This window comes from Sesamum indicum, linkage group LG10, assembly GCF_026168435.1.
Source record: "Sesamum indicum cultivar Baizhima isolate 11 linkage group LG10, ASM2616843v1, whole genome shotgun sequence".
NCBI classification, from domain to species: domain Eukaryota; kingdom Viridiplantae; phylum Streptophyta; class Magnoliopsida; order Lamiales; family Pedaliaceae; genus Sesamum; species Sesamum indicum.
Genome location: NC_142666.1, coordinates 13646298 through 13674210, shown reverse-complemented (window position 1 = coordinate 13674210; position 27913 = coordinate 13646298). Strand labels below are relative to the sequence as shown.

General features: G+C 38.0%; 3 protein-coding genes and 1 pseudogene across 3 annotated transcripts; 3 read left to right on the top strand and 1 right to left on the bottom strand.

Moving 5' to 3' along the window:
* Positions 1-6134: 6134 nt before the first annotated feature.
* On the top strand, positions 6135-8267 carry LOC148786694 (uncharacterized; annotated as a pseudogene).
* A 9111-nt stretch (positions 8268-17378) lies between these two features.
* On the top strand, positions 17379-18545 carry LOC105172237 (uncharacterized). The gene has a single exon (XM_011093610.2). The coding sequence runs from the start codon at positions 17379-17381 to the stop codon at positions 18543-18545; it is 1167 nt and encodes a 388-aa protein (XP_011091912.1).
* Positions 18546-20637: 2092 nt separating this feature from the next.
* LOC148786693 (uncharacterized) lies at positions 20638-21825 on the top strand. Its single transcript, XM_088886233.1, has 2 exons — positions 20638-20865; positions 21340-21825. The coding sequence occupies exons 1-2, from the start codon at positions 20638-20640 to the stop codon at positions 21823-21825; spliced, it is 714 nt and encodes a 237-aa protein (XP_088742359.1).
* A 5063-nt stretch (positions 21826-26888) lies between these two features.
* On the bottom strand, positions 26889-27654 carry LOC105172191 (uncharacterized). Its single transcript, XM_011093554.3, has one exon. The coding sequence runs from the start codon at positions 27516-27518 to the stop codon at positions 27045-27047; it is 474 nt and encodes a 157-aa protein (XP_011091856.1). The 5' UTR covers positions 27519-27654; the 3' UTR covers positions 26889-27044.
* Between the last annotated feature and the right edge of the window lie 259 nt (positions 27655-27913).

The window sequence follows — 27913 nt, the reverse complement described above, 5'->3', positions numbered from 1 at the left end:
TGATAAATGATCACTATGAGTCAGACTCAATAGAATTTGATCAATGATTTTTTCTGTAGTTAAGGCGGAGAATTGAACCAAGAATTCTCTTTCTTCGTCATCAATCGAATCACTGTTCGCGACCCAGGATTCTATTTTATCATCAATCCAATCCCCATTCACGTTTTTTCTTTTTCTTATCAATGAATAGATCTCTTTTTTATTTTATCCATTTCATTCTCTATTCGGCCCACTTCAAAGAAAATGAGAAAAAGGGGTCGGTCAATAGCATAGCTCTTTCTTTCCCCAGTCTCCTCTCAGAGGAGTGGCCTTCGGATTCCTAATCCAGTAGGGCCGGACGGCTTTGTTGCCCCAGCTTGGCAAATCGCATCACCGCACAACGACGCACCCCTTGCCGTTCTCGCTTAGTGTTTCAACGGTTGGGAAGGTAGTAATAGAAGCAAAGCCTATCACCATGCTGACCATCAAATATGAGATTTGGGCCCCTTCTCAAAGATTTGATGGAATGGCTCAGCCTAAAATCTCTGAAAGAAAATGCATTTGATTGGTATACTAACTTGGAGGTTGGCTCAATCGATGGATGGGAACAACTAGTGCAAGAATTCCTCAATCGTTTCTATAGCACTTAGCAAAAAGTGTGTTAGTGTGAATAAATTAAGTTATCCTTGTGATTGCATTATGACCTCTATTTATTAGCCAATGGGGATAATCCAAAAGCTAGTTTTAGCAAGTGATAAACCCTTATAAGCTGCCTATATTAGCTAACTAACATAAAAATGAATTGAGATTTGGACTTATCTAGAGGAGGTATGGTCGTTTGAACAAATCATGTCCAATCAATCCAAAACTAGGGAGTTTGTTTTACCTATTGTTGATAGTCGTCCCTCATGGATCTAGGAAGAGTTTATTGGAGATTTTTCAATTTGATGTGTCTCAAGATGTTGGAAACGTGTATGACGTGAAATACCTGTTGTTTGCTGAGTCAACCTACTGTGTTGAACTCATTTTTTGGCTCTGCCAGGTTACTATAAATTTTAAGATTATGGGTTTGATACTTTGTTCATGGGCCAGCAAGGTCATGCCTGTCAGCTGATTATGAGTGGGGGCCGATTTTAATTATTTTGGGCTTCAGGAAAAATAGTTGAGAGGGTATCAATCATAAATCATGTTTTCTCATGAAATCACACAAGAACACATATAGATGTTAATGTTGCTTAAAATTATTAAAAACAATCAACAAAATATCAAGTACTTTTATTTAAATTTAGGATGTAATACAATCTTCGCTATGCAACAAATCAATTTAGCTCAGAAATAATTCCTATACTTATGTTTCTCAAGGACCCAATCTCCCACAAATGAGGGAATGGAAGGAGTTTATATACCAATGATATATATACATAAGGCAAGTGATGTCTCTTTACGATCTTATTCTTGGTTCCTTGGTAGTGAACCATATATGACGAATCCCTGGAGGTTGGTGATGTAATTTTTCCATATCCTTGTCAATGCCCTCCATGATCCTTTCGTCTCATAAAAACCTCTCCATGATTCATACCTCCAATAATATCATTGATGATTGTAACCTTCATGTTAATTTTGTAAATTATGTTAATTTTCATTTTTATTCCCACCATCTATCCGTATCAAGTCCCAAATATTTGGAAATTGAAATATTTGGGAGTAGACTTGTAATTATAAATAAAATAAAATGAGTATGTTGATGACTTTGCCTAATATATACATATATATAGAAGTCGGATGCTATTGCCAATAATATCATATATTTTCAGAGTAACTATGAGGTAATGGTTGAAACATATAAGTAAATATAATTTTGAGGAACGATGAAAACCCGTTTCTGAAGGATAAGTTTGTGTTCGGGGGACATGATTTGGATGATAAGCTTTTGGTGTCTTTGTATAGATATGATGATCTTGAACATAGGTTTTTCAATATTTCTGATGGGTGCAGTGTCTTGATAGAGGATAATAAAAACTTGCTCCCAATTTGGTTCTTTGTTGAGAGGAGATCTGAAGTCAGTCGATAACTGGCTATAATAGACGGTTTAAAGGGAAAAATATTTTTTTAGTCTGTTAAGTATGCCCAATTTTAGTTTTAGTCCTATAAGTATGCCCGGTTTTTATTAACTCCAGTAACTTTGCAAAATTAATTATATTTAGTCCTCCGATGAATTGAATTTATAATTTACGCTGGAAAAGTGATATGACTGGATACCTAGATGCGTTTTTGTTGATTTATAATCCTATGTGGCTAAAATCATGAGGTGGAAGACAAGTTAGTCATCTTTTGGAGAGAAGAAAGGTGACTTTTCCCTCTAAAACACTTTTCCTAACCAACACAATATATTTTCTTCTCTCCATGCTTGCACAAACCCATTTCTCTCCTTTATCTCTCGGCTCCAATGTCTTCTTCCATGGAAGGACCACTTTTTTGTTACTGAGGAAAGAAAGTAATGGTTCAGACTTCTTGGACTAATCAAAATCCAAGAAGAAGGTTCCATTCCTGTCAAGATTACAAGGTAATAAGCTCACTTTTTTCCCTAATCAATTTTTTTTTCATTTTTTTTGAATTATTTGAATGAATTTAGTTTTGTAGAGAGAAGGGTCTGCCCAGTCAGCATACAAGCCACGTATGCAAGCGACATACTCTCCCATGTGGCATGACACGTGGTTAATTGGCCGAAAATTGGACCAACTAATTTATACATTGGCAAGTTCCAGATAAATTTAAAATTTTGGCCAAAAATAAAGTAGAAAACCCTCAAACGGACTAAATTTAATCAATTTTGCAAGTTACTAGAGTTAATAAAAAATGGGCATACTTATAGGATTAAAACTAAAATTGGACATACTTAACGAACTAAAAAAGTATTTTTTCCCGATTTAAATTTACTCAATTTGTTGTGGAAATTGCCTCTTTTGTTGTTTGGGTGTGAAATTTTATCAAATTGTGTTCTAGGAGAAGTATAATATAATATACTATCTTGAAACAATGCACTCACTTTGAATTTGTAGCTCTAGATTGGTTGGATACTGAGAAGTTTTGGTCTCTGGTTCAAATTCAATTTCCTTATTCATGCCTTTAAAATGGTTTCTACTCTTTCATTGGGATTTGATGTTCATTCAAATATTAATAAAGATGAGCTTTAGATACTGCTAATTTTGCTAGTTCTTTTAGGTTCCAGACGCGATAAAGTGCTTCAGTTTGGTTTGAGTTTACTTAGTCACTTGTAGAGAAAACATAACTCAATGTGATGACATACTTGGTCTCTTTTAACAATGTATAATCAATTTTAGTGAGAGAATTTTTTAATATGAGGAAACAAAATATGTAATATGAGGATAGATTAATTACATAAACATTTTATTCGAAAATATTTTCTGAAAATCAAATTTCATCATATTATCCTAGTTTATCAATGTTTGATATGATAAACATTTTGATTTCTAATATTATGTAGTACTTTTGTGATACTCAAATATTTTCATAATGTTATTAATTTTTCTAGATTTTTTTAAGCATTTTATAACATATTTATTTCGTAACGCCTGATAATATTCCTTTACACCATGATCGATGTGGAATAATGCCTATCGATATTATCACAGATACCGTGACTTTGAATCATAATTAAAATTAACAAAATGTGAAATACTTACTTACATATAATGTTTTTCTTGTACACATGTTAAACCTCTCTCAATGATAAACTGAAGGGTTGACAAAGTGAAGTTTCACTCTGTCTGGTTGAGGCATATATATGTATGAGACCGAGGTTGATTGCCTCGGTCAATTGGTTAAATGACCATCCTCATTTTTTTCGGTGGTCTATTCCATGATTTGTATTTTTTTAGGAAAACGAAATAGTTTTTGAAGACATTAAGAATTTATTCAAAAATTATTTAATTCGAAAATTTTCTTTTAGCCTTCTGAGGGAGTTTGCATGCATCTCAAGAAGGCTTGTGATCTCAACTTGTTTGAAGGAACTTCATATGAGTTCTCTAGTTGGAGAGACTTTTAGCTTCAAGTTGTTCTATACACCACAAGGAAGCTTGTGATCCTAACTTATTTGAGGAACTCCTTATAAGTTATCAAGTTGAAAAGAGTTTTAGCTTTGTGGTGTTGTACTCTGGACCTCGAGAAAGCTTGTTCTCTCAATTTATTTGCGGAACTCTGCATGAGTTCTTGAGTAGAAACTGTTCTTAGCTTTGGGGTGTTATATTATTCACTTTAAGGAAGCTTGTTGTCTCAACTTATTTGGGAACCCCATATGAGTTCTTGAATTGAAAAGAATTTTAGTTTCGGGGTATTTTATTGGACAAAATACATAATACCCCCTTGTGTTTTAGAAAGTCTGCAAAAAACAACCCCCTGTTTTCAAAATAGGCTAAAAATCTCCTCCTATTTTATTTTAGTCAGCCCACGTGCCCTTTTTTAAAACGAGCACTAACGGCTTTATATTTCTTCCTAATTTGACCGTTATACCCCTGCTGTCCTTACTGCTCTTTGACTACAGTCAAAGAGTGAATTCGAAGAGAGAGAAAGGAGTTACAGTGAGACGAGAGAATTACCAAAGTAAAAAAAAAATAGGGTTTTGTGGGTCTGCGATTGAGAAGGCGAAAACGAGAGAAGAATTTGATCCAAAAACTTGTGTTTGTTTACCCTAAATAGAACGAAAATACTGATTTTAGATTTCGTAGGTTAGATTTAGGGTTTGTGGTCGAGGAGAGGAGAAGTCGTTCGTGTTGTTGAAGAAGAAGCAGTAAGTTTAAATTTTTTTATTTTTTTTTTGAGAAATTATTGTAATTCTTGCAGAGGTTACAGGATTTTTTCTGTTTTTGTTTGGTATTCCATTTGCTATTCCAGAATCCATGTCCTCTTTCTCTCTGTTTGGTATATATATATATATGCGAACTTTTATTTTTCTCACTATTTGCTTACAATTTGAGGGTTTGCTGTTAGAGGACTTCTTTCTCAAGCTCTGCAAGAGAAACTGTTCTTCATTTTTGTTTGGTATTCCATTTGTTATTCCAGAATCCATTTGCTATTCTCACTATTTGCTTACTATATAGATGGGTCTTTTATGTTGAAGAAACTTGAATGTAATACATGGGTTCTAATCACTAATTATGATGATTTTATTTTGATGCATTAAGTAGTTGTAAACTTCTTTTTTTGGGTCCCCGCCCATTGTTTGTGTAATACTGTTTTTGGTCCCCTCCCCCCCAGTGTTTGTGTTTTACTGTTTTTTATCCTCTCCCCCCATTACTGTGTATTACTGGTTAATCATAGAAATTGTTACAGTTTCTGTAATACTTTATTTTTAATTTTATGTGTTATGGCTAAGTTAATTTTCTTAATTAATTTCCAGATAATGATTTTGGGAGACTATGCAGACTTTTTTGTATGGTTAGGTGGGGTCATAGAATGGATACCAACCATTAGATATGTTGGGGGGTATACTGTCTTTTTTCCAGGGGTTGATAAAGAAAGATTATTCTATGATAACCTAATAATAATGCACACTAAATCTGGGGACAAGGGTAGTAATGTAGTACTTTATTATTCACTTCCTCAACAAACATTACAAATATTTATAAAGAAGTTAGAAAGGGATGAGTTAGACAGTTATTAAGAGACTATAAAAACTGTAATGTTATATCAATTTACATTGAAGAAAAAGCAGGCCCTTTTTTGTCTATAGATGTTAGTGGTAATATTCTTCATTGTGAAGAACTTGTGCAACTATTACAATATGATATTGAACAAACTGGGAATGAGGAAGGAATTGAAGTTGAGAATGAGAGTGCAGGGTTTGTTTCTGAGGGTGTAGGGTTTGATTTTGTGGGTGTAGGTGTTGAAGATAGGGTTGAGGGTAATAATGAGGGTGTAGGGGTGGAGTATGGGGCTGAGGGTGACAATGAGAGTGTAGAGGGTGAAGAAGTACGGGTTGAGAAAGAGGCTAAGGGTGATAATGAGGGTGTAGGGTTGAGGATGGGGCTGATGGTGACAATGAGGGTGTAGAGGGTGAGGAAGTAGGGGTTGAGGAAGGGGTAGGAAATGATGAGTCAGATTCTGATTCATCATTAATTTCTAATTGCGCTTCATGGATGTTAGAGGACTTAGAGGGTCCTTGGGATGATGATATTTTCATTAGTAGGCTTGAAATCTACACAAGAACAATGCTAAAGTCTTTAATGAGAGAAAGAAGAAAAAAAAAACAGCAAAGCCAACAAAATGAGAGGGGTGAAGGGACTAGTAGGGGAGATGGACAATGGTTTACTGATTGTGAGGATGAAGAGCTGGGTGATGAGGGAGATGGGTGTCCAGTGTGGGATGAGATGATGAATATGGCTGAAGTAGACTTGACAGTAGGTATGAAGTTTGAGACAGAGCCAATTTTAGGGAAGTGCTGAGGGATTGGATTGTGAGGAGAGGATGAGATTTGAAGTTAGTGAAGAATGAAAAACACTTTATACTTGAAACTTGTAAAAATAGGTGTAATTGGAAGTTGAGGGCATCTTCAATCATGAAATCCACAATGTTTCAAATGAAGTCTATTAAGGGAGAACATACTTGTACACGTAAAGTTGAAAATAAGCAAGCCAATTACAAGTACATTGGTAAAATAATTGAAGGGTTTGTAAAAGACAATCCAAATGAGTCTCTTCAATCATTGAAGAACAAAGTCAGAAGAGAATTGCATATTGACGTTTCAACTCATAAAGTTTATAGAGCAAAAAAACATGCTCTCAAATTGGTAACAGGTAATGTGAAAGAGCAATATGCAAGACTTTATGACTACTGTCATAAAGTAGTCAAACATAATCCTGGGAGCTCTGTAATAATGAAGCTGAACAAAGAAGTGAATCCACCTATTTTACAAAGAATGTACTTTTGTCTGAGAGCGATGAGAGATGCTTTCATTGAGGGGTGTAGACCATTAATTGGGTTGGATGGGTTCTTTCTGAAGGGGTTATACAAAGAATAGTTATTGGCTGCTATTGGGAGGGATTCAAATGACAACATTTATCTAATTGCTATGGCGTATGTAGAGGTTGAGAAATATGATAGTTGGGAGTGGTTTTTGAACCTTTAGCTTAGAGATATAGGGTCACAAAATGAGAGGGGATGGGCCTTCATTTCAGATAGGCAGAAGGGGTTACTAGAGGCCATTGTTGAACTGGCATCTAGGACTGAACACAGATTCTGTTTGAGGTACATGTACAATAATTTTAAAGGAAAATTTAAAGGGCAACAACTTAAAAAGATGTTTTGAAAAGCTGCTTCAACTTACAGTGTTAACCAACACTTGAACATAATGCTGAGATTGTAAAAATGTGCCCAAAAAAAGATGCTGAACAAACACCATACGAATGGTTGGCTGAAATACCTCAGTGCATTGGGCAAGGTATTTCTTTCCAACTAAGACAAAGTGTGATGTGCTTGTAAATAACATGAACGAATCCTTCAATCATATTATCCTAGAGGCAAGATATTTACCAATAATTCAGATGTTTGAATGGATAAGGAAGAAGTTCATGGGAAGAATTCAAGTGAAAAGAGAGAGGATGGAAAAATATGAGGGGGTTATTTGTCCTAATATCATGAAGAAAACTGAAGTGCAAAGGCTGGAGAGTAGAAACTGCTTTTCTTCTTGGGTAGGGAAAGACAAATATGAGGTAATGCATTTTATGCAAACCACATAGTCTACCTCAAGGAGAAGTTTTGCAGTTGTGGCATGTTTCAGCTTGTGGGATATCTTTTTTGTCATGCCATTGCTGCAATTGATTATCATAGGCTGAAAGTGGAGGATTTCATTGATGAATATGTATGAGATCCATTGCTATCATGTCATTGCCGCAATTGAATATGTATGATTATCATAGAATGAAGGATGCAAATGATGTGAGGGAAACAACTTCAAGAAGAGGTCTTACCCACACCTGTGCAATATGTATGAGAAAAGGGCGCAATAAAAGAAGTTGCACCAATCCCCCACACCCAATTGCAAATTCAAGCAGGTATTTTTCTTACTTTAAATATTATTTGTTCATTTATTATCTAATAGACATTATTTAATAGCTTTAATTATTTTTATCTAACTTTAATTATGTCTTTGCAGAATCCCAACCAAGGCAAACAAAGATCCAGCAAGTCACATGGTGCATCAGGATCTAGAAGACCTAGTACCCCACCCCATCTATTTCTTTATTGATAAAGGGTTTAGCCAACTCATATAAGCCAGGACAAATCAAGAAAAAGGATGGAAATACTGATGGAACATCAAAGCCTACAGGAAATGTATGAGGTGCAATTGTGGTTCAATTTTTGTCTATTTTGTGATTTTTTAGTGATGGATTTTGCAAAACTGATGGTTGTAAATTAGGATTTTTGGATGTATAGTAGTTGGCATGGAAATCTAGTTGTAAATCAGGATGAAGATCTAGTTGTATACATGCACTTTGTCTATTTTAAAGTGAAATGAAATTCATGATGGTTGTTTTTGCTGTTTTTGTTGTTGGGAAATTGTGATAATGCATTGATGCATTTTGCTGTTTTCTAATTGTATTAGAGGTTCATTAACATTACAACAACAAATTCACTTAACAACATTACATTGACAAATTCATGTAAATAATACAACAATCATGCAAAATAAAATAGCGACAATTAGTGCCTTCAATATTTTTTTATTGCCATCTATCTGCTTCACTTTGCCAGTGAGGTCTTCGCATACAGAGATTAGTTCAGAAAATTTCTCTTCCATACCTCTTAAATTTGACTCCACCTCTTCTTTCATTTCTGGCATTTGGAAACATTGTGAGTCTGTACGAGATACATTGATTGGCTCTAACCAACTAAAAAAATTGCATTGTCCAACTCTGATATTGCAGAACAATTTTCCTTCACTTTCTTTTGTCGGACCAACAACTCTAATAGCGGCATTTCTTTGACAAGAGCACTTTGGATTTTTATATCTCAAATCCATAATTTCTTCTCTTTTTGAAGTGGATTTCCTAAAAAAGCTCATTCTACACAAATGAAATAAAAAAATAATTTAATATAATTAAATTACCAAAATTAAACTGGACAAATGAAATAAAAGAAAAAAAACAATTTCATACCTTTTTTTTTGGGGGGGGAGGGGGAGAAATGGCAAAAAGAAGACACAAAACAAACCAAAAAGCCCTTTGTATGTTATATAGACCCACAGAGGGGTATTTTAGTCCAAAATATCATTAAATATCAACCTAAATCGCAGAAAATAACTTCAAAATCCAATAGACGCGCGTCTCCTCCACTTCCCGTTAGTTGCTAACAGAATATGGGTTTTTTGCTGACTAAAACAAAATAGGAGGGATTTTTAGCCTATTCTGAAAACAGGGGGTGTTTTTTTTTTCCTGACTTTCTAAAACACAAGGGAGTTTTATGCATTTTGTGCTATTTTATTATGCACATTAAGGAAGCTATTTTTGATTTCTTTAAAGGTCAAGCTTTTTGTTCCTCCTATTAGGGGTGTGTTATTATGAAAACTTAACGAATTTAGTTTATGAACTAAAGACGTTATAAATGTAGAAATGTTACACTTAATGGATTCTAACACTAATTAAGTGTTTAATATGTAGCTATGTCCTCTTATGTTTTCTTCCTTTCTCCTTAAGCTAACACTTAATAGATTCTAACATTCATTATTCTATTAAATTTTTGGCAATTGATTTAATAGCTTTTTCAATCTAAATATACTTTTCCTTCCTTCTTAGGAGTTTGTCAAGGGTTGTCGTAGGTTTGCCTACGATTGACTCTGGAATCTCCAGTTGCCTAAATTTTGTTGGAGAATGTTGGTTAGCAACTCATGATTTAAATGCGTAGTTACTAATACGGCCTCTGAGAACCTTTGAACATATTTTTTTAAGCCCTCCTGCCTTGCTACACTACCGTAATAAGTAAGATGCAGTCTTTAGTTATCTCTGTTGATGGAGAAATTATGCATAAATCTTTGCAATAACTGTTGAAAGCTTTTGATTGTATATGGGGGGAGCTGGTTGAACCATGCCAAGGCATTCCCACCAATGTAGTGTGTCTTCAGCTTTTGATTGTATATGGGGGGAGCTGGTTGAACCATGCCGGGCATTCCCACCAATGTAGTGTGGAAGATTTTGTAGTACCTGGCATCATTCAGGTCCAACAGGTCTGCCTTTCCTATAAATTTGTCCAAGTGGTCCTCGAATTGATTGTGCGAGTATGTTCACTTAGGTTTGCAGTTCGAATTCCTTCGAAAGAACTTTTGCTAGTATCTTCCTCGGGAATGGGCTTCTTTTGGAGGGGGCGATGACCACAGATAGGGGATTGCACGAAGCACTTTTTCTTCAACTGTTTGTGGCTAGCTCCATACATATTTCACTTCTCTTATTTATTCACCCTTCTCTAATTCCCATCCTCTTGCGAGGGTGTATTGTCAGGGGTGAACCCTAGCTACTACACACTCCTTTATTCTTAGGCATAATTTGGGGTAGTCATCTCTTAACTAATTATGTTGGGGGATCGACGGGATAACTCGACCTTGGCGAGGAGAACGAGGAGGCAAAGCTCCTATGAGTGATTCTCCAAAAATTGAATTATGACTTTGTCAACGGTGGGGGTGGAGGCATCTGCTATTATCCTCTGAAGTGCCTCTTGAGTCAATCGAACCATGGGATGGTTGAAGAATGGAGGTGGTAAACCATCTGCTCCGACCCCCAACTCCCATCTCTATCTCCGATGTTAGGGTGAATCTACCTCTAACTCCTGTCTTTATGTCAGCTCCTAGGGTGGAATCGCTGATTTGCCTCCAACTCCTACTGGGGGTTGATTTGCCTCGAACTTCACCTAAGATGGATTCTCCAACTCTTTCTCGGCTGGATCTACCCCCAACTCCTATCTTTGTCTCCGCTCCTAGGGTATATCAAAGTTCTTGTTCTCTAGTTAGGGGAGTCCTCCTTCACGATATTGTTCTTGTTGTCCGGCTTCTTCTTTCGCCATAACATCTCTTGCTCTAGATTGTAAAATTAACTAAAACTGAATAAATGATCAAGTTGATAGTCCAAAAGTATATTTCCTCCATAAGAAAATATAAAGTTTCTGATGAACTGTAAAACCATCTTCTATATCAATAAAAATTCAATATTTTTAATGTTGCATGGAAAAAAAGAATGTTATCTCTACCATTAATTAACCAAAAGAAAATAAATTATAATATTTGAATAACAACTTCCTTCGTCCCCAGGATCATAATTAACAACTAACTGAATGTGACACATTCGATATATGTACATAAAAAATTTATAATAATTAAATATTATTTAATAAAAATATTCTTGTAGGAAATATAAAAATAATTATGACAAAAGATAAATAGTTTTGCAAGAGAATATCTAAAGTAAGAGAAAGAGAAAAAAAAATTAACTAAACATAAATAATTATTTAAAAAATAGTTTTTCCACTTGTAGATAGTGAGGGATATGTGGAAGTTAGTGGGTAGAAAAAAAAAGAAAAGAAAAAAAGCATACAAAAAATAATGGAAACACCAAAGAGATGCTTTCCCTTAATATATGGTATCGATATATAAATTGTATTGTACCCATAATATAAAGATATTCAGGAACAATATTTTATTACAATTATATTATTTTGACTTTACATATCGTTATAAGTATAAAAATATTAATAGCATATTTAGATAAATTGGACGAAATGTCGAATGAGGGAAAATTGAAATTATATGTAAAACTTTTATTGACCTCGACATTTTCCATCCAAACTCTAGTAGAAATGATATAATTGTAAATAGAGAGTTTTCAGATAGGGGCAAGTTTAGTTTCAAATATTTTTTAGAGAATGATATAATGTTATGATTTTAGAGATATTAACTCTAAAAGTAATAAAAATATTCGCTTTCCTTCTAATGTGGCATAGTCTAGAAATTATTTAGTACCAATTAAATGACTTGGGTTCTAGAATGGAGCCTTTCTACTTTCAACAACTTCTGCACTATAATAAATACTTGGAGGTTGTAATGCTTGTGCAAAATATGGCAGGAATTTTACTTAATACTTGTATAAATATATAACATTAATAAGATTAATAAGGGTAAATTATATCCAGCTCCTTTGAGTTTGACATAATTATAAATATCTTCTTTTTGTTTAAAAAATTACCAATATTTTCCTTAACAGTCATCTAAAAATTAGCCTAATCCATTAGATTTTCATCCATCTTTTGTCGTTAAGTGACAAAAATGCCCATGTGGATTAAAAATTATAATTTTATTTATTTTTCAAAATTTTTTAATCTTTTTATGGACTAAGTGGATAAACATTTTATAATTTTTAAAACTTTTTTATTTGCCCCGTTTGATTTTTTATAAGTTTTATATTCTTTTAAAAAAATAAAAAAATACTGTAAGAGCAAATTTGACAATTTCATACCCCCATCCAAGAATTACATAATTTTATCAAACATCAGGGGGTGTTTGTAATTTTTCAAACAACGAGGGTGTATTTTATAACTATACCAAAGGAGGTCGTTGTAATTTACCCTATTAATAATTGTAATTTTTTCTTTTATATGTTGTATTGTGATCTTTTTACAAAATTAAATAAATCAATGTGGTAATTATATATCATAAATTCGATACAATGTACTTACAAAAAGCATTGGTAACTTAGGGAGATAAAAGTGTAATAGAACAAAGAGGAGAGATATAGAACAAAAAAGAAAAGAATAGCTAGAGAAGAGGAAAAAAAGATAAAAAGAACAATGCACTGGTCATTTCTCTTTTCCTATAGGAATAATTTAGTGCATACACATATTGCACATTAAAGGTGATTACTCTACACCCCCTCAGCTTTAGGCATTCTAGATAAATTTTTTTAATAACAAAAGCTCCTTCCCGGAGGAGAATCAGAGCAGACAGAAGCCCTCGTCCCTGTTATTAAGGTCAGGGAAGCTAGACCCTGATGTTGGTCCGGGAGCTAATGGAATCCTAAGAGAAGCTGCTAACTCTTTAGAGCTCTATGAACCAGCTTTAACACCTAATTCTTGAAACACACTCATGTGTGTATTATTTTAATTTTTTATTATATTTATTTTTTAAAAATAAAATAGGTCAAATTTTATAAAATAATTTAACTTTGAACGTACATGAATAAAAATTATTAATATAATTAATTAACTAAAAAGATAGTTATTCTCGATCTTTGACTTAACCAAGTGAAATAGTAAATAAATCCGAATCCCTGTCCCTGTAAATAAATACTTATTAAATTTGGATTGGGCAAATAATTAGTCGAATCCTGAAAAATAAACATACAGCTTACTTATTTTTACTTTTCACTTTTTTATCTACCACATATTTATTTCATCCATCACGAAATTTTCCGACTCATTGTCGGAATTTTATCACCGGCGCGATTGACGTAGAGTCCTTAACGACGGTGTCAATTTTCAATTTCCTGTACGTTAGTATATATATATATTTTTGTGAGTAAAAATATATTGTATCTTTTTTGTTATGAGTTAATATCAAAATTTAAATTTTACTAAAAATATTATTAGCAAATTCTGACCAACTCTAAAATATTATTTTATATTAATTTTATTAAAACACCGATTAGAATGATCAATAATTTTTAAGAATAATTATACTTACGTCCCTTTACCTATGGTTTATTTACACAAATCACTCTTATCTTTTACATAATTACAGAAACTACACCTAACAGCTAAAAAATAGGGGTAGTTTGTATAATGATGCTAATAATTTTTAGGGAGTGTGTGTAATTTTTCACAAAAAATAAAGGGTGGTTCGTGAAGTGATAAAGATATTTTGATGGATGTATGTGTAATTATCTAAAAAATAGGGATGATTTGTGTAAACAGACCATAGATCAAGTGGTTTAAATATAATTATCCCTAATTTTTATGGTGTTTCTTTCCTCTATTTTTAACTGGAATAATAATAATTAAATGGCCAGTATTATTTGTGCATGTTTTAGCTATTAATAGCAATTTAAACTAAATTCAACTTGCTTAAATTGCTTAAAAAGTTAAAATTGAATATAGATCGCTTAAATTAAAATTGAACGTAAGTACACACCCAAAAAAAAAAAAAAAAGAAAAAAAGGGAAAAAAAAGAATGAATTGATGGAGACGTTGAAAACAAAAAACTTACAAAATTCAAGTTTTGGAACCTAAAAAAAAAATTAGAAATTGATAGCACATTTTTTTTCTGTCGTAATTAAATGGGATAATTACATTTACATCTCCTAATTTATGATCTATTTATATTAATTATTTTTATTTTTGTATAATTAAAGAAACTAAGCAACAATATAGGTGTAGTTCGTGTAATGTGCTAACATTTTTAAGAGGTGTTTTTGTAGTTTTTCAAGAAAGTAAGGAGTGATTTGTGCAAGTGATATTGACATTCGGTGGGTGTATATATAATTATTTAAAAATTGTATAAATAGATTATAAATCAAAGAATGTAAATATAATTATTTTTAATTTAATATAAAGTTACACTTTATTTGGTAAATTAAAATCACAAAAACAAAAAGGGACAAAATACAAACATAATGTTTGGTTTTAATTTTGCTTCATCTTTGAGATGGGCCAAAACATGGACAATATCTGCCTTGATTTGTTTTGGAAGTTTTGGTGGTGTTTTGAGATGTTTTGAAACAGTGCCTCATTTGTTTTTTGTCAAAATAAGTCTATACTAATTATAAGCCCTACAACTAAAAAAATTATATACATACTCATACATATATATAAATATATACATGATTTGATAATAAATAGTAGTTTTTGTCTCAAACTAAATAACATCAAACATACTATACATATTTTATATTATTTCCGAAAACAAATCCAAACATCAATACTATTTCTCACACATCCTTATTTATTTTTATTTTTTTCTTTTTATTTCTACAAAACACATCAAAACAAATTACAAATGAAATCAAACATATTGAAAACGATTAAGTGGACCCCGTTCGGGAAGATTGATAGTAATTTTCCCGACACCTCTCCGGACAGTTTCAAAAACATACATACACCACACAAGTGTGATTATAACTAACTATCTCATCTTGTAAAATATTTTTTCACCGAATATGTAATTGCTTGTGATAATTTTTTCAAAATACACTTCAAACACATTTTAGAAAAAGAAAAGAAACACATCATCAATAATTATTATATTTTTGGATAAATTCCATTATCGCCCCTTGAAATTAGATCAAAATACAACAACATTTCCTGGCATTTATTAAATTACAGGCATAGCCCTTGAGAAATATTAGTATAATGTACCTCAAGAATCATATTAGTGTAAATTTCGCTATTTAATAAAAGGTGACTTGTAATTACAACTATAAGCTCAAGGGGTGCACTTGTAATTTTCACAAAAGGCATGAAGTTTTGTATATTTGGATCTAAATAGAAGGGTTTCAATATAATTTACCTTATATTTTTGGGTAAATTAAATTGACACCCCTTGAAATTAGGTCAAATTACACAGAAATTTTCTGCCCGTTGCAAAATTACAGCTACACCCCTAAGGGGTGTTAGTGTAATATTTTTCAAGGGTGTTTGTGTAAACTTTGTCTTTAAACAATGGATTTATTTGTTATTACAACTATATCCACATTGGGTGTCGCTGTAATTTTACAAAAAGTATGAATGTTTGTATATTTTGATTTAACATATGAAAATCAATATAATTTACCATATATTTTTTTTATTATCACATTAAGTAGATATTTTATATCATTATCTTTTATGCACATTTAATCCCATACTAAAAATAATCTCATCTCACTCAAACTCATTTCATTTTCTGTCCTTTTTCTTTTTTTTTCAACTAAGATGCAACCTACAGCTCAATTTATTCCATTGAATGTTGCTACAAACACTTTAAATTAAAAAGGGTTTAGTCTTTGTCCCTCTCTATCGAAAGTGATGCTCTCCATCTTTGATTTATTTAAAACTCTTTGTATTTGATAGGGATAATGTAAAAATATCTAAAATACCTTTAATGAGGGGCCTTTTCGTCTTTTTCCTCAAGATCCACGTCCTCCTATCAATCGGGTCAGATGAGATCCGACCCGGACCCGAAAAATCATTTGAAGACTCAAACAACGATAGCCGTCCGATCCAGGACGTGAGCTAGCCGGATGACGCCACGTGGCCTATTCAACAGTGTCCGGCATACCCCGATACGCCAAATTACGAGGTAATTAATGCTAATTCCATTCGATCCTCATCCTTGATCGCACACTTTTTCTTCAATCAGTCTAACTTGAGCGTCGGAAGGTTGTTGTCGGGGACGTCCCCGACGAGCTTACTTTGCTTGTCTTATTCTCACGATCCCAAGTACTTGGTCTTGGTGGAGTTGGTCAACTGCGGTGAGGTCGCTCATCCAGGTCGCTGATTTCAAGCAAGATCAGTTGGCGCCGTCTGTGGGAACAATCTGAGAATCACCTGTCACTATGGAGGGTTCTTCGAGGAGAAATAATGGAGAAGAGGAGACGCCGAGAAGAGGCGGATCGATGTTGCACCTGACTAGGGATGAGTTGCAGCGAATGATTGAAGAAGCAAGTAAGAACGCCATTGTGGAGTATGAAAGGAGGACGGAGACCCCGGTCGAAAAGGGAACTGCGAGGAGACAATTAATTGAAAATAGAGAGCCGATGAGAGAATCCAAGGAACCAAGCGAGCCGGAACGACGTAGTAGGAGGCCAGCAATGTCGGAGGCTGGCTCTAACAGCCATGTCCGGGCCAAGGGAAGGGAGCCAGTAATATCCAGGGCAGAGGTCAAAAGCGTCGAGAAACAGATAGAGAGCCTCAACAAGCAGATTGATGAACTGAAAAAGCGAGGAGAGATAGTCTCTCATAGCAAGAATTCCCCATTCAGTAATGATATACTAACCCAGGTGGTTGAACCAGGGTTCAGAATACCCAATTTATAGAGATGTGATGGAGCCAAAGACCCTTACGAACATGTCGCGGCGTTTGAGATGGTGATAAATTTGTATGGGCAATCAGGTCCCATAATGGCTAAATTATTTGCTACCATTCTTGCAGGAAAAGCACAAGAGTGGTTCACCAGCCTACCCCAGGGGAGTATCAACTCGTACCAGCAACTTATTCAGAAGTTCTCCTTCCACTTTACTAGTAAGAAGAAACAGAAGAGGTCGGCTACCCATCTCTTCCATACACGACAGTGAGAAGGAGAAACCTTCAAGAGTTTAATGGGGAGGTTTAATAATGAGACGTTGGAAGTACAGGATCTTTGAATTGATATGATGGTCAGCATTTTGATCCATGGACTGAAGAAAGGCCCGTTCACATCAGCGCTCGCACGCGACCCCCCAATTGATGTAGAGCGTCTGATGGCTTTGGCCCAGAAGTACATCGATGAAGAAGAAATGAACGCTATGAAAGATGCTGAGCGAAGGGAACGCGAACAGACGTACAAGAGGCCGTATGATGCTAAAGGGAGCAGTGGGAATAAGACTAAGAATGATGGACCGAGAGAGCCAAAATACCAACCTAAATATCACAATTACACTCCGCTAACCATGACACGCGAGAGAGCTCTGATGATGGTAGAAAATGCAGATGTGCTGAAATGGCCGAGGCATACCAGGTATACGCCCTCCAAAAAATTCTCTAACAAGTACTGCAGGTTCCATCGTGAAAGGGGTCACGACATGGAGAAATGCTTCCAGCTGAAAGATGAGATAGAAAGGTTAGCACGGCAGGGATATTTCTGCGATCAAATCGTCAGCGGATGTAAGGCCCATAAAGACAGAGTGAGGAATCGGTCGAGAAGCAGAGATCGCAACCCCGATCCTCCCAAAACTGACAAAGCTCCGGCGAACTGGAGCAATGAACCGACCAAAGGGGTTATATATACGATTGCAGGGGGTCTGAGTGCAGGAGATTCACAGAGAACCAGGAAGAGATGTGCAAGAGTCCTAGGATCGAGCCGAGAAAGGGAGTTCGTACTAAAGGTAGAAGAAGAGGAGGCCATCTCCTTTGACAGTTCGGATAGGCTGGTGGACGGTGGGGATATGAACGATCCGATGGTCATCAAGCTTGACATAGCGAACTTCACTGTTCACAAGGTGTTGATAGATAGTGGGAGTTCTGCAGATATCATCTTCAAAAGCGTGGTCGATAAGATGGGTCTAGAGAATTCCCGTCTGGAACCTATGAAGATTCCCCTAATCGGTTTTGGAGGGAGCGAAGTAGCCTCGCTGCGAATGATCAAGATCCCTGTATCCATAGGTGATGAACCGAAGCAGAAGACCCTGATGGTTAAATTTTTGGTAGTGGATACCCCGTTCGCTTATAATGTCATCCTAGGCAGACCCAGCCTAAATTCGTTCCGAGCAGTCATCTCTACGTATCATATGAAGCTTAATTTCCACACGGAGAATGGAGTGGGAGAGGTAACTTGCGACTAGAAGGAGGCTCGAAAATGCTATAACTTGTCAGTAAAAAGGGAATCTAGCCTAAAAAAGAGAAAGGTCAAAGGAGACACTGAACCAAGGCCCTATGAAGCTAAACACATGAAGCCCAGTGGCGAATACAAGTCCGTGCAACACGTGAGAGATGAGCAGGAAAAGACCACAAGAATCAGAGCGGATATGGGGGAAAAAGAAACAGCCATGATAGAATTTCTGAGGAAGAATGTAGATATGTTCGCATGGAGCCCATCAGACTTTACAGGTGTTAACCCGGAAGTGATCGTGCACAGGCTAAATGTCGACCCCGCGGCACGACCAGTGCAGCAGAGGAAGAGGTCCTTCGGGGGCGAAAAGAACAAGATTATAGAGAGGGAGGTCGCCAAGCTACTCGAAGCTGGGTATGTATCTGAAATACAATATATTGATTGGCTCTCTAACATGGTACTTGTTCCCAAGTCTTCAGGAAAGTGGCGGATGTGTGTGGACTTCACCAATCTGAATAAAGCTTGCCCAAAGGACCCCTATCCCTTGCCTCGAATCGACGTCATGGTGAATTCAACAGCGGGGTTCGAGATGTTTTCGATGATGGACGCTTACTAAGGTTACCACCAGATTTACATGGCCAAAGAAGATCGGGAGAAGACGTCTTTCATTACCGATAAGGGGATTTACTGTTATAACGTTATGCCGTTCGGTCTCAAAAATACAGGGGCGACATACCAGCGGTTGGTGAACTAGATGTTCAGCGAGCTCATCGGGAGAACCATGGAGGTGTACGTTGATGACCATGGAGGTGTTCAGCGAGCAAGAGGTCGCAGGACCACCTCGAACACCTCGGACAGGCATTCAACATCATGAGAGCCTATGGAATGAAGCTGAACCGGGATAAATGCACATTCGGAGTGGGAGGCGGCAAATTCTTGGGGTATATGGTCAGCAAGCGAGGAATTGAGGTGACCCCGAGAAGATTCAAGCCATTATGAGCCTGAGATCGCCGACCACGATCGAGAAAGTGCAGAAGCTGACAGGTAAGATCGCAACCCTGAATCGATTTATTTCCAGATCTGCTGACAAGAGCTTACCTTTCTATAAAACCTTGAGAAAGACTAAGAATTTCGAGTGGAGCGAAGAATGCGAAAAAGCCCTGCAGGATCTTAAAGAGTATTTAACAAAGCCTCCAGTGCTCCCAAATCCTAAAGAAGGGGAGACGCTATTTTTGTACTTGGCAGTGTCCGAGAGCGCTGTTAGCTCGGTGCTAGTGCGACAAGAAGGATGGAGTCAGAGCCCCATCTATTACGTGAGCAAGATGTTGCAACGAGCAGAGTTGAGGTATTCAAAAATGGAAAAGCTCACACTCGCACTAGTCATCACAGCTCGTAGGCTGCGACCATATTTCCAATCACACAAAATCGTTGTATTGACCAATCCTCCTATGAAGCATGTGATGTCCCGACCAGAAGCGTCAGGAAGGTTAATCAAATGGGCGGTCGAATTGGGACAGTACGACATTGACTACCAACCCAGAACGGCGCAGAAGGTGCAGGTGTTGGCCGATTTTGTGACAGAACTATGCAGCAATCACGAGGAGCACAATGGCAAGTGGATGCTGCACGTTGATGGATCCTCGAATGCAAACAATGGGGGAGCTGGAATATTGATCTAGGGACCCAAGGAGGTGGAGATCAGGGTCGCGGCCCGTTTTTCGTTCCCGATCACTAATAACGAAGCAGAATATGAGGCCTTAATTCTGGGACTAGAGCTAACCTATGAAGTCGGGGCGAGGGACTTGGAGGTTTTCACGGACTCCCAGCTGGTCGCACTCCAGATCAAAGGGATGTATGAAACTAGAGAAAAGACAATGACATCCTATAGAGACATCGTCAAAAATTGGATGGACAGCTTCGATAAATGCTCCATTTTGCAGGTACCCAGAGCAGAGAATGATAAAGCGGATGCCTTGTCAAAGTTTGGAGCAGCGATGTCCGGAATAAAAGATCGTATGGTTAAGACATTAGTTCGAGAGCGATAAGCCCTCTTGGCTAAAGCAGAGGTGCAGACGATATCTAAGGGCGGATCGTGGAAAGACGAGATGGTTAGGTACTTAGAGAACGACACCCTACCTAAAAACCCCGTTGAAGCCAAACGGGTAAGATTTCGAGCAGCAAAGTTTACGTTACTGTCAGGTCAGTTATACAAGCGCATAGTCGAAGGTCCCCTGTTGAAGTGCCTCGACGAGGAGAGAGCTGAGTACGTGATGCGAGAAATCCACGAGGGAAGTTGTGGGAATCACTCCGGTGCGAGATCGCTGGCTCAGAAGGTGATACACTAAGGATATATTTGGCCCTCCATGTTAAGGGACACGAAGGAGCTGGTAAGGAAGTGCGAAAGCTGCCAGAAGTATGCGTCCTTGAACCACCAACCGGCGACCCCCATCAAGTCTGTCAAGATAGCATGTCCGTTCGACCAGTGGGGAATAGATATCGTGGGACCCTTCCCTCCGGCTCAAGCTCAAAAGAAGTTTCTCATCGTAGCCGTAGAATATTTCTCTAAATGGGTCGAAGCAGAAGCCGTCGCCAGGATCTCAGAGAAGGAGGTCATCAACTTCATATGGAAGAACATCATTTGCAGGTTTGGTATACCAAGAATCCTGATTTCTGGCAATGGGACTCAGTTTCAGGGAAAAAAGATCACAGAATAGTGCAAGGAGCTCAAGATCGCGCAACACTTCACAGCGGTCGCGAACCCTCAAGCTAATGGACAAACTGAGGTGACGAATTGAACGATCTTACAGCATCTGAAGACGCGACTGGAGAACAAGGGATCTTGTGTCGAAGAGTTGCCGGGAGTCTTGTGGGCATACCGAACCACACCCAGAGTAGCAACAGGTGAGACTCTATTTTGTTTGGTATATGGCACGGAAGCAATAATCCCTGCAGAGATTGGTGAGGAGTCCCAGCGGATTGTAATGTATGACACCCTGTCGAACAACAACGAGCGAGGCTTTGACCTCACGGTGATAGAAGAAAAGAGAGACGCTGCATACGCAAGGATCCTGCATCACAAGGGATTGATGATGAAAAATCATGACCGAAAAGTCCGACCAAGGCAGCTGCAGGTGGGTGATTTGGTACTTAAGAAGGTGGAGGCTTCAAAGCATGTGGGCAAGCTCGATCCCACTTGGGAAGGCCCCTACAAGATCATCGAGATCAGAAAGCAAGGTACGTATAGGTTGCAGGACATGCACGGGCAGAACTTACCGCGGCTATGGAACATCTAAAATTTGAAAAGGTTTTATGCATGATTAAGGAAATCGCATAGTTAGGGAGCCTGTGAAAGGCCATCAACCGAAGAAGATCACGTATTTAGGGAACCTGCAAAACGCCATCAAGCGAAGGAGATCGCATATTTAATGAGCCTGCGAAAGGCCAACGAACTCTAAAGGTTAGGAAGATTGAATTTCCTGTGTGAGCAGAGTCAATGGTCTCTAATTGATGTCTGGGAAAGGCCAATTATTTTGTATAAACTCCCAATACTCTGTAAGAGCCTGAAAAAGGCCAAGTATTCTCCTCGTTTCATACCCATTGGGAATTCATGTGTATTTTTCTTATGCGTGTTTTATGCTTATCATTATTTTTCGGGCCTCCTGATCAAAACATAAAAGGCCAACTGAAAAAGAGGCATCCAACAACATGATCTGAAAAAGGCGCATCCAATAATGCGATCTAAAAAAGACGCATCTAATAGGCCAACTGAAAAAGAGGCATCCAACAACGCGATCTGAAAAAGACGCATCTAATATGCCAACTGAAAAAGAGGCATCCAACAGCGCGATCTGAAAAAGATGCATCCCACATAGTGTTATCTGAAAAGGAGTGCACCCTACATGCTAACTGAAAAAGAGGCATTCACGAAGTGCGATTTGAAAAAGACACGCCCTACACACCAATTGGAAAAAAGGCATTCCACGGTATGCGATCAATAAGGGTGCTATCTAAGAAAGAAGCAGCCCACATGCTAACCGAACAAGGTTTTCACGATAATGGAGCGAGTATTTAAGTGCGCGAGTCCAAAAATCAAACCCAAAAGTGTTGTATTGACAAAAAAAAAATAGTTACATCAAAAATTCTATTCGGGGGTTAGTACAAAAGTTAGAGATACTTGGTGTTGACCCCACCTTACAAAAATGACCCAGGAATTAGAAGCACCTAGCTATGGATTGGGTTCAATCTCGTCAAGTAGAACAGAGAATTCGTCATCTGCAGGGGCGGGCTCTTCAGGGTACGACTGCAGCTTCCCGTCTAAGGTTATGTCCATGCGACTCCGATCGAAAGAATCTGCAAAGCCGCCTAGAGTTTCGAGCTGAGCCTCACAAGTCTTGTAGCCCTTGTTGAAGAAGTCGGCAGACTTGATCTCAACAGCGGTCTTGAACAAGCCGGACTTCAAGAAATCGCGAGCTACGGAAACTCGGGCGTTGGTGAGAGCCTGGTGATGTTCCTCGAGTGTAACGCGACCAACCTGGCCTTCTTTAATTTCCTGAGCGTGGCCAGACTGAAAACCCTCCTTTCGACCTTCGATCAGCCCAACCTCCCTGCCTGCATCGGACTTCAATTTCTGGACTTCTTCGTTCAAAGTCTGCATCTCCTCCACATGAGTCCGATCCATCCTATCCCTCTCCGCTAGCTGGGCCGAGAGTTCCCCAACCCTAGCATCTACAGCTATTTGGTTCCAGCGGTAGCTCGCACATTTCATAGACAAGCTCCGGAAGAAAGTGGCTGTCTAGCATGACGAACATAAAACAGATGATTAAAAGAGGGCTACAAGAAGGATAAAATCAGATGTTCTAGAAAAGTTACCTGGGCGTGAGCCCCATGTTCCTCAATCCTAGTGGGAGTGTTCACCAAAAGGGAAGCCTGATCGCGAGGAAGGATACAGGCATCGAATAGGTCCCAAGAATCTTGCCCGGAGAAAAGGACTGAGCTACTGGCAGAGATATTCCAGCATGGGAAGATTTGATCACCCTTCAGCTCAGAGGTTGGTTGGTTGGCTCCCTTGAGTTCTTCTCGGGTTTGCTCCCAACAGGTCGAGAATCGCTCCAGTCGCAGATAGCGTTCACGATCTTCCTGATGGTCGGACTTCTCATCAGCTTCCCTAGCCATCCTGCTCTGAGATTTGGCCCATCGGTTCACCTCCGGCAGAGAAGATTTGGAAGAGTCAGAGGGCTCGGCAAGGCTTGCCCTTGTGTTCGGCAGGGCCCTTACCTTGGTGTTTGTGGTGCCTCTTCCTCTTTTTCGAGCTCCCTCCTTCTCTGCCTTGATCACCCGAACCCTCATCATGGTCGGCATTTTGACCTTCGCTCGATTCGTCGTCAAGATGTAGATCCAAGTCTTCGGAGTTATACCCATGAAGAGGAGTCCCCTCACTAAAGATCTGAATGGGCGCATTGGGTCGTGGACTATGATCGGCCTCGGGACCACCAGAGGGGAGTTGGGTGCGAAGAGGCGATGGCGATGTGGTTGCGGTCGTAGAGGTATCAGCAGTGGGCGCGACCGGTGGCTTTCCAGTTTGATTCTGGATGGCCTTCAACCGCAGGGCTAACCGGGCGTTCATCACTAATTCGTCTGCACAAATAGAAAAAATTTGAGTCATGATCCATACGAAGCGCATTGTCAGATTAACGTCGGAATAAAAAATCACCTAGGGTCTCTTTGAGGTGGAGGGGTGCTGGAGATAGACGAGCGAGCCGCAATGCCTTCTCAGTTAAAAGCTTCTTCGGGTCGTACTTATAAACCGTTAGGCTATTTATCTGGTCGCCTTTCAGCCCCCCTCCACTGGCTTTTGGTGAAGGTTTATATTTGTTCCACTCTAAGCGGAAGGGCCATACGACTCCAGGAGGAGGACGAACGAAAATATACTTATGACACCAGGGGCCAACATTTGATTTTAAAAGTTCTACATATCTACACTCTGGTTTGGCAGAAAGGTAGAAAAAACCCCTATCCCCTGATGGCTTGGAGGTAGTGAAAGAGTACAGGGACCAAAAGTTGTCAAAACTGGGTTCTAAGCGCAAAAAATTCATTATTATTATAAAAAGAATGATGTGGCTTATTGAATTAGGGGACAGTTGCATAGGCAAAAGCTCGAGCATATGGAAAATAGCTGCTAAGGAGGGAGACAAAGGAAATCTCAGACCGGTATCAAAATGTTTGATTGAAATTGCACAGAAACCCTATGGAGGCCGATGCATGCGATCGAAGGATTTGAGAATCAGAATTTCGTAATCATGGGGAATGAAATAACGATCCCTAATTTTATGAATAGGCGTTTTGACTACGCTAACTATAGCCTCCCAGGGGTTCCTAATCATCCTATCTTGGAACTTCTCGATAGTGGATAGACCGGCCTGCTCGTCTAGGGTTCTAGTGGTTTTCTGGGTTTTCTTGGGCCTACGAATTTTTCATTCCTTTTAGGGGACGCAACGTAAGAAGGTGCAGGAGCCTTAGTCGAAGTCGGCGAGTTCGCTTGCCAGACCCGGTGTTTGAGTTAGAATTAGAACTAAAACTCGAAGACATCGTACCTTTAAGAGCAGGATGGCTCAGGAAGCTGCAGGTCGTAATCGAAATCGAGTTCTGGATACTGATCGCTGAAGCTTGAGAGTGGGGTAAGTCTCATTGTTTGAATGAAGGCCTATTTATAGGCGGAAATGCCCAAGGAAACGCGCCTCTCACAGAAGCGTCCGGATGATGACACGTGGACACGTCTCCAGTTTGATCGAACAGTCGCGACCTTTCTACTTCTTCATAGTGCAGGGTCCTGCACCTTGAATAAGTGAGGGAGTAATGATAGGGACAATGTCAAAATACCTAAAATACCCTTAATAAGGGGCCTTTTCGTCTTTTTCCTCAAGATCTGTGTCCTCCTATCAATCGGGTCAGGTGCGACCCGACCCGGACCCGAAAAACCATTTGAAGACCCAGACAACGACAGTCTTCGATCCAGGACGTGAGCTAGTCGGATGAAGCCACGTGGCATTCAACAATGTTCGGCTAAACCCTATAAATACCCCGAAACGCCAAATTACGAGGTAATTAATGCTAACTCCATTCGATCCTCATCCTTGATCGCACACTTTTTTCTTGATCAGCCTAACTTGAGCATCGGAGAGTCGTTGTCAGGGACGTACCCGACGAGCTCACTTTGCTTGTCTTATTCTTAGGATCCCAAGTACTTGGTCTTGGTGGAGTTGGTCAACTGCGGTGAGGTCGCCCATCCAGGTCGCTGATTTTGAGCAAGATCAGTATTGATTTTTAAATTTGAGGGTTTTTATTTTTAACAGGAAAGTTTCCAAGATAACTTGATTGCAATATTGTAGATCAATCCATCTGGAAAAAGTATTTTGGGAATGGTCCATCTAGTTTGTGTGTTAAAATGTACTGTGCGTGCTATTTTCAGTCACCAGACCAACACACAACCGAAAATTTTTTACTCGGATTAGGTTTGATCGAATCAAATCAATCACATAGTAAGTGTATTACACTTACTATATGATTCGTCGTTTTTCCTGAACTATACACCAATCACAGGGCAAGTGTATTACACTTACGATTGGTTCAAGTTCGGCTGGACCCGGTTTGAACTAGAATTTTCCCTCACAACCCCACTCTTGTCCAAGAATTATTATTATGGTAAATTACAACGATATCCCCTAAGATTTGGTAATTATAAATATCCCCTTGTTTGATAAATTACTAATATCCTTTTAATTTTAACGTCCGTCTAACAATTAGCCTTAGGTTTTCGTTCATGTTTTTTGTGAGCTCACCAAAATGTCCTTGTGGACTAAGAATTATAATTTTATTTATTTTTAATTTTTTTTATTTTTTTTATTGTCTAAGTAGATAATTTTTTTTATACTTTTTAAAATTTTTTCATTCACTTCGTTCGATTTTTTTATAAATTTCAATTTTTTTAAAAAAATACAGTGGCATAGTTGATAATTTCACAACTCCATCCAAAAATTATATAATTTCATCAAATATCACGAGGTATTTGTAATTTTTTAAACAACGAGGGGATATTTGTAATTACGTCAAACCTTAGAGGCGGCCGTTGTAATTTACCCTTATTATTATTGATGAACTATACTAACAAACATTTTTATTGTTTGCAAAATTAACAGTACACTCTTATTCAGTGGCGATATTTTATAGAAATATTGCTGAAAGTATATTACTTTTGATACTCATCTAGAAAAGATAGTAAATATTTGTGTAAATAAATTTATTTTCAGGGTGTGTTGGTTTAATTCTTTAGCCTATCATTAAAGTTTTGATTCTTGGCAGCTTTGAAGAACAAGTCTTTCAAATTTGGATAAAATAATACCTAATCCCCAATCTCCAAGTCCCAATTCCTACCAGCTCTATCTAAACATACATAATATACAAATATGAAAAGTCAACTAGATGAGCTATAATTAACGAACTATTACAACAAAAGAATTCATAGCAACTCATCATAGCTTCCCAGCACATCCAGCTGAGAAGCATCAAAGAATGAATTCGACGAAAAAAACCCTGAAAATTGCTCGTCCATTTGAGAGGCGAACACGTTGTCTATAGGCTCGAACAGCGAGTCTGAACTCGTGGGGGTGTCCTCTGCAGAAATCGATGAAAGAAGGTGACACTGGTCGTCACTCGTCTGCTTTGCTAATGATTGATTTGCGTCACAATCAATCTCACAAAAATCGATGAACCCATAACTGTTACTGGGCTCGGCCATGTAGTGTGATATATCGGAGTTCTTACCCGTGAGTTTTTGCACTAGTGACCTAAATCTCGAGGCGCTCGTCTTGACCTTCATGGGGCTAGAGATGTAGACGACTTTGAGTGAATTGTTGTTCTTTCGCTTCCCCTTACAGTCCCTCGTTTGATGTTTTGTCGATCTTGGAAGCCTTTGGTGATTGTTGACATCCATTTATGACAAGCTTTTGATGAGACAAAACTTGGTTAGGTTGAAGAAAGTTGTGGTGTGGGAGGAACATATATATAGGTAACCTAGTAGTACGATGTATGTGGATATGCCTATGTAATCCAAAAAGGCTGTTTCTTGGAAGGAGATAAAGATTGAATGTGATGAAGAAAAATTGGAAATTTGATTGATAGTGAAATTATAGGAAGGTTGGAGGAAATGGGAGATAAATAGAAGTTTCTCTAAAGGTGCTTGGATGACCCGCAAGCTCATACTTTCTCTATGATGCCATATGATATTCTTATGTTATGGGTGGGATACGGCGTCGTTTATTGGTTTAGCAGGTAAGAACGAGCATATTCAATTTTAGTTACATGGGTGTTAGTTTGATTTTCGTTAGT